Raw genomic sequence first — 12461 nt, 5'->3', positions numbered from 1 at the left:
GGTATAATTATGATCCCTTGGAAAATTCCTTAAATTGCTCTATCGAGAGCTGCATGGTCTATTACGATAGATCGCGAAACTGGGGTAAATGCACCTCTTGGAGATCCTGGGCCCTAGTACTACATCGTATCATCTGCGCTGCTCCAACTCATGAAAATTTTCAAGTTTGTATTACAATGAAACTATTTGCTTCTTAATAAGCGTCATGTCCATTACACGGAATACAAGTCACGTGTTGAAGACTGCACTGAAATAGTATAAAATTCCACCGAGCCGCCCAGGAAGTGAATCAAGCTATACGCCGTAATGACCAAGGAAATGGAAAAAATGATAGCAGAGATAAGCCCAGAGGGGGAAAGGAAAAGCAATGAAAGGAGACAAATTCCGAACTTTCACTCCTCAACAAGAAGGAGTTTGATCAGCAAGAATGAGCAAAGGCTGCTACCATACCTCCGGCGCAGAGAACGGCCTTGTTAAATAATTAAAGCAGTCTATCGTCCACTACCGCCGTCCTCCAGCCAGCCCGACAGAAACAAGGAAAGTAAAACATAAGTGTATCACAATATCATTAAGAGTTACCCTGTCCAATGTCGAAGATCATAAGTGGCCAAGGCTGTCCAGCGCCCGCACCCATGCCTCCATTAGCGTTTACGTCACCGCCACCCATGTTTCCAGTCATGTCTGCCACCGGCGCTGGGTTCGGGCCTCCCTCGGCTTGACCAACATCGCGGCCACCAAGCTGCATCAGCGCACTCGCTGAATTAAGATACTCCTGCGGCTCGAGATTGTTGGCCATCGTACCGGTCCACTGCCGCCACGACTGAGAACCTCCAAAGTTGCCGCCTGGCGGGTACGCAGGGTTTCCACCAGCATTTGGAAACATGAATGCATTGGCAGAGCCCTGAGATGCTGAGGGCTGGACTGAAGACATGTTGTTCAAGCCTCCATCAGGCGCATTGGGATACGGACTTGCGTCAAACGGCCCTGGCTGGGCAGGATAGGATGGCTCAGGGTAGGAATATTGAGCAGTCGCAGCTGCAGGGTATGGTGTCTGAGTCTGTGTCATGCTCGGATCGTCGGGTGAAATGTAGGCGCTTCCTCTAGCACCGGCATTGGCAGCTGTATTCGCTCCGTCGCCATGATCCGGGAATCCCGGTGAGTAGCTGCCCTGCGCATCGAAAGGGGCACCACTGGGAGGTGTGGCTTGTCCCTGAGTAGGTGAATGCGAAGAAGGCCGATTAAGGTCTGCCGATGCAACAGCAGCGGACGCCGCGGAAGCGGTCTTGGTCGCAAGGTTGCGCGAAAGCATTGCAAGGGTACCATCAACGACAACACGAACGGCTTCTTGGAGACGCTTGCCCGATCCTACTGAGCATTAGACTGCGTAAACTGACGTCTGCTTGAACAAGGAAACATACCTAGGACACCACCAACATCGCCTAGGATGTCTAGCGAAAAATTCATCTCCTCTCGTAAAGAGGCCAAATCAGCCGCCGTTCTCTGGTCTCGCTTCTCCCATTCCACGAACAAGGTGGTTGTGATTGCCATCAAGTAGACTGCACTATTGTACCATGTCGTATCCAAGCTCTTGTACTTCTGGAGCTGTCTCATGTTATGCAGCATCTGTCGCGCAGATTTGAGACAGACGTCAAGATTTTCGTTATTGAATTCAGGAGATGCAGTGAGCGAGACAGAAGGGTGTCGCAAGAGGAGTCGAAGCTCTAGAGCCCACATGTCCAGATAGATAGCAAAAACACGACCTTCCTGTTTCTCCGAACTAGCTGGTTGCGTAAGCTCGACCGGTAGCTGATCTTGCCACCTCTGAAGCTTAGTCTCCAATCGTCGCACAGTCTCGACATAGGTCTGGGGCGATCGCCTAACGGCATATATGTGCGAGTAAAGTTCGATAAAAATTGGGAGGATCTTAAAGGCCTCGACACCTACAGCAAAGTTACATCTACCTGGCTTCGAGGTATCAAGACCTGCTTCCGAGAGCAGATCGTCATCAACTGCTTCAGGAAGCTCTACGTCGAAGTCCTCGATACGCAGAGGCATCGGTCGACCCAATTTGCCGCTGAGGCTGACGAGAATGGCCAAGACGGAGTAGAATATGCGCTTCCGCATCTCAATTTCCAGTAAATTTTTCTGCTGGTCGGTTTGGCCCCATCTCTTCGCTGATCTGTGAAGACCGAGCTCAATAGCAAGTGTCATGGTAAGGCTTGTAGCCATCCAGCTCGCCCCTGGCTTTGGAAAGGTCCGGAGGTGGGCACAAATCAGTGTCAACGCTTGGATATCCTGAAGCGTATGCCCGGACATCAATTGATAAAAAAACCCAAGGGCATAGTGATAGTGCAGATTGGAGCGACTGTTCAAGTCCGATTGCTGAGAAGCATCCTCCCAGTTTCGGGCCGCATATTGGAAAAACATTATTGCGAAGAGCATATGGACCATGACAGTCTCGGCAGGCGAAGGCCTGAATTCCGGATCATCGTAGATTCTGTTAAGCTAAAGAGCGAAAATTGAAGTTAGATACTGAGTCGTTAATATTACGGATTTACAAGGGGTAACGCTTACCAATGTCATGAATGTCGGCTTGTGCAAGATCGGAAGATACGGATTCATGACCCTGAAGTACCAATCGACATAGGTGACGCCCTCAATCTTGGCTGGAAGCTCTACTTTATCAATCTTCGTGTTGATGTTCAACGCAGACTGGAGGAAGCTCTGATAGGACTTGTTGTAAAGTTCCGGCTGAAATATAGAAGGAGCTGGCTCATCCATATCGTTGGACGTAAAATCGGCAATGTCAATCTCCATGCCGAGAACTGACAAGGCCGTGCCGCGGATGGAACTCAAGGAAGAATTTCCTGAGGAGACGCCGAGATAATTGTCTCCGTTGCATCCGGTGCGGAAAACTGGCAAGGCACGGAAAATGTTTGTCTCCTGAGGCCGAGTCTCAGGGGCCGGTGGCGTCCCCGGTGCGTATGCCATCAGACCTGCATTGGGATTGCCAGCGAGGGCAGGTGCCCATATATGCGCAACATTTGGATTCCCGGCCTGGCTCCAATCTAAAGTGGGTGCATCATTTGGAGTATGATATCCATCAGCAGGTTTGACCTCAACCCCCATGGCAATGAGGCGGTCTTCCAGCTCTCTTATTCGTGCATCGTTATCCCGAAGTCGTTCCTCGAGGGACTCAACGTAACCCCTCGATGTTGCTCGACCGGTAATACGGTCTGTCGTTCGACATTCGGTATTATTGTGAAGACATGCTGAACAGCCTCCAGGAAGGCCATCGCAACGAATCTTACGAACCTGTTCAGGCTTGTGTTAGCCATCGCGTTCGACATGCTTCCCCTGAAATGGCCTTCGCATGATGACATACCTTGCATCGGTCGCAAGCTTGCCCGGTCCTGGTGGAGCTCTGGAGCCTCTTCTTGACCGAGTTCGAGAAATCGTCAGGCGTGAAGTGCTCAGTCTTCGTCACCTTGGCGTGAGGAGTCTCAGTCGCGCTCGAAGGGCGTTTTGGTGGCATTCTCCGTTCTCCGTTGATGGAGTAGAGGAACTTGCCGTGCGGTTGGATGGCTCGAGCCTGTCCCTTGGAGATGCGACTTTGGCGAGTCGGTGCCGCGCGTGGATATCGCGAGATCGATCAAAACGTTTATGATTGAATGCCGACGCAACCACCAAATAGTTTTCTAATATCTGTCGTGCTTTCAAACAACCTATACGGGTAGTGTCAATGCGCGGCCAACTGATGAGCAAGTGGCGATGAACAGTGAAGCATAGGAACACCGCCAAAGGATAGGCCTGTAAGCGAGACTTCAGGCCCACAGTCACAATCAAGCAGTGTTATTAGAGTTGACTATCGATTGACCCCGCGTCTGAATACAAGACCATGCAAATGACGAAGCCTATTCTTGGTATACTCTCCTTTATTTGAATGCATTTATTACCACCTGTTGATAATCGACTTATCGGTGCTCTGCTACTTCCATTACTTGTATAAGCATCTTGAAATTGGCAAAGTTACGTCTCATTTTACATCGCTGCTCACTATGGCATTAATTGAGACCTTCCATCTCTCGCATCTACCCTCCTCGTACGCTGTTCACGCTGCCCTATACCGTGATGTTCAGAATGCATCATTTCTTCGCCAGCAGCTCTTGAGCGGAAACACTGAGTTTGAATATGCCTTTCTTGACGCCACATCGGTTCGTAAATCCCCCGGCCTCAATTCTATGAAATGGTCCAGGCTCATTGACACGTCCAGATTATCTCTACGATGCATGCTCTAGCGGCAGCATTCCGCGCGACAAATGATTTCATGAACAATCGGCTGAGGAGCCGCAATGTTCATTCGGAGACAGTATTTTGCCTCAGTCCAAATAACAATGTAGGATTCTCCTAAAGTCGCCGCCTCCGGGAGCATCTAAACGGGAATTTTAGGTGCTTCCTACTCGTCCATGACTGGACATATCGCTGACATAAGTTTGAATAGATTGCGGATTCTTTTCGTCGTTTTGGCGTGAACGATACTACCACGAATCTTCTCGTCATCAAGATCTGTACTGGAGGCGAAATCACGACTGACGGTGTGCGGACCCATTTGTCAAGGGCAGTCGACGGTGCAGCTGTGCCCTTTATTGATGAATCACTTCGAAGCATGACGGATCTGGCCAAGATAAAGAAGATCTATAAAATAGGAACTTCCAACAATGTCGGCAGTGCCGGAAAGAGGAACAAATCCGATATTTCACCGACCGGAAGTCAAATGGTTCTCAATGGGAACCAGGCCGAATTGAAGGAGAGAAAGGAATTAGAGGTAGCGATACTTGGCCTGATGGCTCTAAGGGGGGCCACTTGATCTACTGGCCATTCCTTGCATATTCATATAGCATTTCCAGGCGAAAGGGGCTCGGCGTTATTTAAGGCTATATCGGGATGTTAAGCATGGAGATATATGTTGGCAAATCTCTACCTCTAACACTTTCAGTCATCCACAAACTCTTTAGTATGAGACACTGGGAAATCTTCCACGGTATCGGTCGTTAAGACCGTTCAACGGAAACACTAACATTGGACAACGAAAATTATATGTTAGAAGGCTCTTGTGCGCTTCCGTAGAATACATACGGTTGCCGACATGGATCCTCCGTGAATGTTTTGCATACCCAACGATTTACCGAGGCTTTTCCGGCCGGGAAATGCGATCAACTGTCCGACTTTCGAGGATAAACATCATCAAGATATCACACCGCGAGAGCGGCAATGGTAATGCGCTGAGACGAAACCACAATACTTATTTTACCTCTTTTGTTTTTCTTTTTTCTTTATCGTTTTTTAGGATTAAAGAAGGCGCAACTGGGTATGGTCGATGCGGCGTAGAATGGCTACTGCCGGTGTCACCATCAATCAATTATCGCCGTCCAAGTGGCCCTCGTCTCCTTCGTTCCCTTCTCCTTCAAATTTGTTTCGCCGCGAGGACGACTTTTACGATCCAGAAAATGGTGTCTCGAGTATCAAAAACAGGGCCCACAGCATGTCAGAGAGAATGGATACTATCGGCAATAGTTTCTGGCCGATGCATAAGGGGAGGGACTTTGAGTCCACCAGCGATTCGGAACTTGCTGTAGACTCTATACAAGTCGACTTAGACATTTCTGCGGCATATAAAGATAACACTTGCGAAAATAGAGCAGCTAAAAGGCAGATACCCATAAAACCTGGAAAAGTGAAGAAGCCTGGAGTAGACGGATCACTAGAGAACCGCTTAGGAAGACAAAGACAGAAACCTGAAAATTCCCTGTCGCGATATTTCACCAAGCCCAGATCAGAGGACTTTGACACTGCCGATGCATCAGAAGGACTCGTCCTCGATAAAGCGACAAAAAGACGGCTGGACTGGACCCCTACCAAAGACTCGTCAAATCGAAACAATTATGCCATTAAAGATGACTTGCACGAGAAAGAGACCATCTCAAACGAGACTTCAGTAAAGAAGCTCGGTGACATGCTTGGTGGTTATAGTTTCCAACGGACTGGAAAGATTAGTTGCGGGCCGGCCCCGCCAGCGAAGATGTCAGGAGATTTCACAAAGAGGAGAAAGATTGAGGTGAGAGGAGAGTGGACCCTTTCGCAGATGATCATCATTTTAACAATATTCTAGCTTGATGAAAGCAGCGCTCAGTCGTCGGACGCTTCTCTATCGCTCAAAATAAAACCAGGAAAAAAGAAACCTACGACTATAACCGGACTGGCCACAGCTGCTTACCTGCTAGATGATTCCAAGGAGATTGTCGCGCCCACAAAGCTCATCGAAACTGGCAGTGCAACGTCCATCAAGGCCAATACTGAACGATCTCATAGAGCACCGAGGAAGTCGAAAAAGGAAGCAGTGACAAAGCCTCGGCCCCTTTCGCCTGAGGAAGCTCTGAGGAAATTGGAAGATCAAGATATCTTATTTGGCACCTCAAGTCAACTGGCGCGTGAGGATTCTCCGAGTTTAATACGGGATCTTCAACGAGCGATTAACCAATCTGAAATTGACTTTTCACAAAATTCGGTCCACACTAATGCCTCTACGCTTTCAAGCAGTGGATCTCGTTCCGCGTGCTCTTCTTTGTCAACACCTATTGTCGGTTACAAGGATCTTTGGTCGGCTGCTGCCAGAGATGAGAATGGGCTACTAAGCGGCTTAGAGGTAGTGGATCTGACTGGCTCGTCACCATATGGGAAACGGTCATGCAAACAACAGTTGCTCAAAATCCCGGAAAGGGAATCGGATCTTGATCGAAAGATTACCTTCGACTTGGACGGCGGTTTTGTTCGTGATTCCCCATCACCTCCACGGTATGTGGACGAAGTCTTCTCTGAAGTACCTAGCAGTCAGCTTGCTTGTCACGAAAAGGTCCTGAGTAGGGTGGCCCTGGATGGCGCAAGATCCCTTCGACGGAGAGAAGTAGAGACGAGCTACGCCAGCAACGGCGGTGAAGATGGATTTTGCGAGCGTATGGCACAGGTCAACAGGCCGATGGCACAGGTCAACAGGCCGAATTTGTCAAACGAAGCCTCATTACACCCCGAGAAACCGAATTTTACCGAATTCTCAACCCCACAGCTCTCTGAAGAGCTGTCATTATATGGCTTCAAGCCGATGAAGAATCGGCAGCAAATGATCTGTTTGCTTGAAAGATGCTGGCAGGGAAAAAATCGGAACGCCTGGCAGAACCCTCCTCAAAGTGTCGGTATGGAAGGGTCACGTATCGCCCCGAAAACTAGCCTTCAGAAAGGAAGTGCTTCCAACGCTACTCGAGAGGTAACTGGCTTTGCAAATGACGCGTCAGTGGCAATTAGAAATGATACACAGTCAGAGAGTCTATCTCGAACAAAGGAACGTCAAGATCGAGGGAAGGAAGCCCCTCGCCAGATCTCGAGCACCGAACAGACTTATTTGCTCCAATCTGCGGGAAAGGCACCCTCCTTTACCGCCAGAACAAGATCTATACCAGGAATTTCCGGCGGACCAGACGAACAAGCAAGTTTGAAGTTGAAAGCTTCCCCGGTCAAGAGTCGATCATCATTATCAACAGGACTGGGATCCTTCGTGCCGTTAGCTTCCTCAGCAAAGAGCGCTACTGCAGGAGATGGCATGGCTGAGGATGGCCATGGCTCGGGCTCTGATGCTCGTATGCTCAAGCAAATCACCCTGGCCATTCGAGCTCAATCGCGCTCTGATAACGTGAACAATCCGACTTGGCACGAGAAAATCCTGATGTACGATCCAATCGTGCTTGAAGACCTTGCCGTCTGGCTAAACACTGAAGGTCTAGCTATGGTTGGTGAGGATGAAGAAGTGGGACCAGCAATGGTGAGACTGTGGTGCGAGCGCCACGCGGTATGCTGTTTGTGGAAGACGAGCATCACCAGCCAGTCTCGGGCGCGATGGTGATTCGGAGCCAATAATAATAATTACCAGAGATCGATGATTTCTTCAATACCCTTGATAGTTACTTTGTTTGCATGGTTACCTCTGTACGGGTACGAAGAATCACAAGTCCCGTCTAGGGGACATTCGTTATTTTCAGCACGCGCACCCGTCAACAAGAGCAAAAGCAAAGGAGCAAAAAGTGCAATTTCGGTAAACGACCAGCGGTGTCAATTTAGAGCAGGGGTCCTAGAGTTCCTTAGCGGGCCTGGGTTTTAATCACCTCTGTCGAGCTACCACCCTCGCACAGAGTTCGATCAAATTTGGATAACAGGATCCACTGCTCCGACATCGCGCCGTGATCACTCTCCGTAGCACGACTGCGAAATGGATTGAAGTTAATGTGGGGGGACTCCTGTCGCGTGTCTTGACACCCATCTAAGGCGGTGAATTTTTACGTAAGTTTCTTGAGGCCGCTATTGTCTGTCTGCAATGTATGCAATTCTGCGATCAAGAACATATTGATCGTAAGACGAGAGATAATTGCAGAGTTCTGTATCTTTTCTACATCTCCAAAAATTTAATCAAAGCTCCCAGCAACAGATACTCCCTAACGGCGGCACCATTTCCGCGAAACGGAAGAACTCCGTCCCTGCATTCCTCCTCGTTCGCTTTCCAGAAATAAGCGAATACGTTCATAATTCCACTTGCACAATAATAATTACCTTATACATCTAGAATGATTATGCCGAATCGAAACGTTTTTAAGCCCTCTTGGAGTAAAGGGACACTTCGCAGATGCCGACAATTTTGCCTAGGACAGGAAGGTGCGAGGTGAAGTCCGCTTTCTGCGGGCAGATAAGGCATAGACACTTACCTATCTTAGCTATTCTACCGAGCACGTGAGCGTTATCAGATTGACTAGAAAAAGTACCGAGTACCTCGTATTATCGAAATGTTTAAGCGACATCTATGCTCCTTGCAACACAGAAAAGGTATCGGCTACTTATGGAATTGAGCTGTATGGTGTGCAAATCCGATCTCATCACGTCACACTGCACAAGAGCTCCCCTCTGATACGAGTTTTGATACCTCAACGTTACAGTGGCATCGCGTGGGCGCTTATGTTCCCCAAAAGGTGGAGTAAAGTGATCCAAGCTGGTCGCAGATAAAACAACACAAGCCAGACTTTGTTCAAGCTCAATTGCCTGCACTTAACTTAGAGATAGGCATCAATTTGAGTCGTCTCCTCCATTGTTTGCGTTGGGGGAGGAATCGAAGGACAGCTATCGACCGCAGTTCCCACTACATGATTGTTAAATCATGAAAGAAAAGCAAGACATGGCCAACTGCGAGCATACGCCGCTTTTGCAGACGGTCATCGTGGCCCCGCCTCGACCACGATATCCTCACAGCACGTTAAGACGCTTCTGCACGATTGCTCTTGTAACAAGCTTGATAATCATCGTTGCCCTTTTCCTTCTTCCTTTTGCCATTGACGGACCTCGACCTCATTGGCATCATCGTCACCGGCCTTTTTTGGCTTCATTTTCTTCCTCTTCTCCATCACAGCTCCCCAGCGATGCATGGCCATTGACCCAGGGCATTCCCTACGAAGAGCTGCAACAGATTCTATTGACGACTCCCGAAGAAGCCAAAGCCAGAGAATGGAGCCAATACTATACCGCTGGGCCCCACCTGGCAGGTAAGAATCTCAGTCAAGCTATCTTTACAAAGGAACGCTGGGAAGAGTTCGGTATTGCATCCGAAATTGTATCGTATGATGTTTACGTCAATTACCCCTTGGGCCACCGTCTGGCTCTGCTGGAGAAGTCCGATACCTCTGCTGAAGGCGCTGTGGACAAGAGGAACGATGGAGCAGCTGCCGCTGCCCCTACCGCCGCCGCTTGGAAGGTTAAGTACGAGGCCAAGCTTGAGGAGGACGTGCTTGAAAAGGATCATACGAGCGGTTTGGCGGACCGAATTCCAACTTTTCATGGCTACTCTGCGAGCGGAAACGTCACCGCATCCTATGTCTACGTCAATTATGGCACGTTTGAGGACTTCAATGACCTCGTCAAGGCCAACGTTAGCTTAGCAGGAAAGATTGCTCTGGCCAAGTATGGCAGAATTTTCCGGGGGTTAAAGGTGAAGCATGCTCAAGAACATGGCATGGTTGGAACTATTATTTACAGCGACCCTGGAGACGATGGCGAAGTGACGGAAAAGAACGGGTATGCCCTTTATCCGGACGGCCCAGCACGGCAGCCTAGCAGCGTCCAGAGAGGCAGCACGCAGTTTCTCAGTAAGTAGCCTTGGCAGATACCCCTGTTTCTCGTTGTCCCCTGTCGATCAGTGTAATGACAATATTCCTTCTAGGTGTTGCTCCGGGTGATCCTACCACACCTGGCTACCCGTCGAAACCTGGGGTACCCCGCCAAGAGGTCAATGGCTCAATCCCATCGATTCCGTCAATCCCAATCTCCTATCTGGATGCTCTCCCCCTTCTCAAAGCCTTGAACGGCCACGGACCCAAAGCGTCCTCTATCAACAAATGGTGGCTTGGAGGTGGCTTGGATTACAAGGGCGTCGAGTATAACATTGGTCCTTCGCCGGAAGGTCTTGCATTGCACCTTGTCAATGAACAAGAATATGTCACGACTCCTATGTGGAATGTTATTGGTATCATCAACGGATCGATCCCAGATGAAGTCGTCATCCTAGGAAATCATCGCGACGCCTGGGTTGCCGGAGGAGCTGGTGATCCCAACAGTGGCTCCGCAACTCTCAATGAAGTCGCAAGAAGCTTTGGCAACGCTCTCGAAGCTGGCTGGAAACCTTTGCGGACCATTGTGCTGGCAAGCTGGGACGGCGAGGAGTATGGCCTTATTGGGTCAACGGAATGGGTCGAGGAATATTTGCCGTGGCTGTCGAAGACTGCAGTGGCGTATCTGAATGTTGACGTCTCGACCGCGGGTCCTCGCTTTAAGGCGTCGGCCAGCCCTCTCCTTAATAAGGCCCTCTATGAAGCTACGTCATTGGTGCAGTCCCCCAACCAGACTGTGAGCGGACAAACCATCCGCGACACTTGGAGCGGTCATATCAGCACTATGGGCAGTGGTAGTGATTTCACTGCATTCCAGGACTTTGCGGGAATTCCTAGTCTCGACATGGGATTCGCCGGTGGTTCAGAAGATGCAGTCTACCATTACCACTCAAACTACGATAGCTTTGACTGGATGGACAAATTTGGAGACCCAGGATTCCATTACCATGTCGCCGTGAGCAAACTCTGGTCGATACTCGCCGCGTCCATTGTGGAGAAGCCACTACTGCACCTTAACGCTACGAATTATGCTACGGGCCTCCAGAACTATCTCAAGGCCGCCAAGGACAAGGCCGACCAATCAGCACCGAAGTCAGCAGAGTCTCCAGAAATCTCGTCCTTCCGCGGCGCGTTCCGCCATCTGGAGTACACTCTGCACCGCTTGTTTAACGCCTCGGTTGAATTTGACGCGTACGCGGCCTATCTTGAAGAATCCCTTGGCGAAGACATTCCGTGGTGGAAATGGTGGGAGAAGGTCCGGCTGTATTGGCAAATTCGTCGAACCAACGACAAATACAAGTATTTGGAGCGACAATTTCTTTACCTTGGCGGTCTCGATGGGCGGTCATGGTTCAAACATGTCGTGTTCGCACCTGGCTTGCACACGGGTTATGCCGGGGTAACGTTCCCTGGGCTAGTGGAGAATATTGAGGCCGGACAGTGGGATAATGCGACGGTGAGTAGTGTAGTCTCCATTTTGGCACCCGAACCCTGCATCTGTCCTGAAAGGACCCTCTGGACCCTGTTTGAGAACTTGAGGCTGACTTATTTTTCCCTCCTTGCTCGCCAAATAGGTGTGGAGTCATATCATTGAGGATCGCGTCGAAGCTGCAATAGGGCTCCTGCACTTGCATTGATGGGGAATAACGCTTTTCCCAGGGATTCAGTTTGGTCTAGCAGCGCCCGATCCGTGCCATGTTGCACCTTACCTAATACAGGTAGACAACTGCACACTAAGCGGCAGAAATACCGCATAGTTAACAGCGCAGCTCACTACTCTACCTACCTTGAGTAGTGAGTCTCCAATTATAATGTTGATGGCTTCAGTAGTACCTGCTTGCGACAGTGAGAGAAAAGTACCCGATAGCAGCGCAAACTTTTTAAACTTCTATTCCCTCCTTTACAAATTTTCCCGGCTCTGAACGGGCGATAAGCGCCGAGGAAAAGTTTTAGAAGCAAACACGTTAGAGAAAGCTTTGTGTGGCGTGGCATCGATGAGGCCGGACCTCATTCAAACTTTTTGCCGCCACTGATTTTCATCTCAACTCCGATCGTTCCCCGGATTGGAATGATGGGGAAGAACGGTTGAGCATGGTTTACAGGATGAAAAGTAGCCAGCATGCTTTCTTAGCACGATCACTTTCCAAAGTAAGATGCCATGCGCCAGAGACCGAGCAATGCCTTTGTCATCGCTCATCGGGGAAGTAA

At 49.5% G+C, this 12461-nt stretch overlaps 5 protein-coding genes across 5 annotated transcripts; 4 read left to right on the top strand and 1 right to left on the bottom strand.

The window, feature by feature from the left end:
- Positions 1 to 224: 224 nt before the first annotated feature.
- L228DRAFT_245371 (hypothetical protein) lies at positions 225 to 3736 on the bottom strand. Its single transcript, XM_018332142.1, has 4 exons — positions 3386 to 3736; positions 2575 to 3315; positions 1419 to 2505; positions 225 to 1365 (listed from the first exon to the last, which is right to left on the bottom strand). The coding sequence occupies exons 1-4, from the start codon at positions 3533 to 3535 to the stop codon at positions 569 to 571; spliced, it is 2775 nt and encodes a 924-aa protein (XP_018189996.1). The 5' UTR covers positions 3536 to 3736; the 3' UTR covers positions 225 to 568.
- Positions 3737 to 3863: 127 nt separating this feature from the next.
- On the top strand, positions 3864 to 5122 carry L228DRAFT_96553 (CGI-121-domain-containing protein). The gene is made up of 3 exons (XM_018337020.1): positions 3864 to 4214; positions 4274 to 4396; positions 4502 to 5122. The coding sequence occupies exons 1-3, from the start codon at positions 4059 to 4061 to the stop codon at positions 4865 to 4867; spliced, it is 645 nt and encodes a 214-aa protein (XP_018189995.1). The 5' UTR covers positions 3864 to 4058; the 3' UTR covers positions 4868 to 5122.
- On the top strand, positions 5101 to 6018 carry L228DRAFT_245368 (hypothetical protein). The gene is made up of 2 exons (XM_018332141.1): positions 5101 to 5849; positions 5917 to 6018. The coding sequence occupies exons 1-2, from the start codon at positions 5390 to 5392 to the stop codon at positions 5997 to 5999; spliced, it is 543 nt and encodes a 180-aa protein (XP_018189994.1). The 5' UTR covers positions 5101 to 5389; the 3' UTR covers positions 6000 to 6018.
- On the top strand, positions 5533 to 7997 carry L228DRAFT_245367 (hypothetical protein). Its single transcript, XM_018332140.1, has 2 exons — positions 5533 to 6023; positions 6267 to 7997. Exons 1-2 carry the CDS (start codon positions 6014 to 6016, stop codon positions 7949 to 7951), a joined length of 1695 nt encoding a protein of 564 aa, XP_018189993.1. The 5' UTR covers positions 5533 to 6013; the 3' UTR covers positions 7952 to 7997.
- A 1253-nt stretch (positions 7998 to 9250) lies between these two features.
- On the top strand, positions 9251 to 11890 carry L228DRAFT_209019 (glutamate carboxypeptidase; the record flags this gene model as incomplete). The annotated part of the gene is made up of 4 exons (XM_018329790.1): positions 9251 to 9784; positions 9860 to 10236; positions 10284 to 11709; positions 11828 to 11890. The coding sequence occupies 4 exons, from the start codon at positions 9251 to 9253 to the stop codon at positions 11888 to 11890; spliced, it is 2400 nt and encodes a 799-aa protein (XP_018189992.1).
- Between the last annotated feature and the right edge of the window lie 571 nt (positions 11891 to 12461).

The sequence above is a fragment of the Xylona heveae genome, assembly GCF_001619985.1.
Source record: "Xylona heveae TC161 unplaced genomic scaffold L228scaffold_3, whole genome shotgun sequence".
NCBI classification, from domain to species: Eukaryota; Fungi; Ascomycota; class Xylonomycetes; order Xylonales; family Xylonaceae; genus Xylona; species Xylona heveae.
This window is presented reverse-complemented; position numbering and strand designations above follow the sequence as displayed.

What these genes read in the sequence shown, in the direction of transcription:
- L228DRAFT_245371 (XM_018332142.1), bottom strand. Translation starts at nt 3,535, where the DNA reads ATGCCACCAAAACGCCCTTCGAGCGCGACTGAGACTCCTCACGCCAAG. An exon ending in AGCCGACATTCATGACATTG is followed by an intron (nt 2,506 to 2,574) that starts GTAAGCGTTACC and finishes TTCGCTCTTTAG; the next exon opens with CTTAACAGAATCTACGATGA. An exon ending in CGATGTTGGTGGTGTCCTAG is followed by an intron (nt 1,366 to 1,418) that starts GTATGTTTCCTT and finishes AATGCTCAGTAG; the next exon opens with GATCGGGCAAGCGTCTCCAA.
- L228DRAFT_96553 (XM_018337020.1), top strand. Translation starts at nt 4,059, where the DNA reads ATGGCATTAATTGAGACCTTCCATCTCTCGCATCTACCCTCCTCGTAC. An exon ending in CCTTTCTTGACGCCACATCG is followed by an intron (nt 4,215 to 4,273) that starts GTTCGTAAATCC and finishes TGACACGTCCAG; the next exon opens with ATTATCTCTACGATGCATGC. An exon ending in GCCTCAGTCCAAATAACAAT is followed by an intron (nt 4,397 to 4,501) that starts GTAGGATTCTCC and finishes AAGTTTGAATAG; the next exon opens with ATTGCGGATTCTTTTCGTCG.
- L228DRAFT_245368 (XM_018332141.1), top strand. Translation starts at nt 5,390, where the DNA reads ATGGCTACTGCCGGTGTCACCATCAATCAATTATCGCCGTCCAAGTGG. An exon ending in CAGATCAGAGGACTTTGACA is followed by an intron (nt 5,850 to 5,916) that starts CTGCCGATGCAT and finishes CTGGACCCCTAC; the next exon opens with CAAAGACTCGTCAAATCGAA.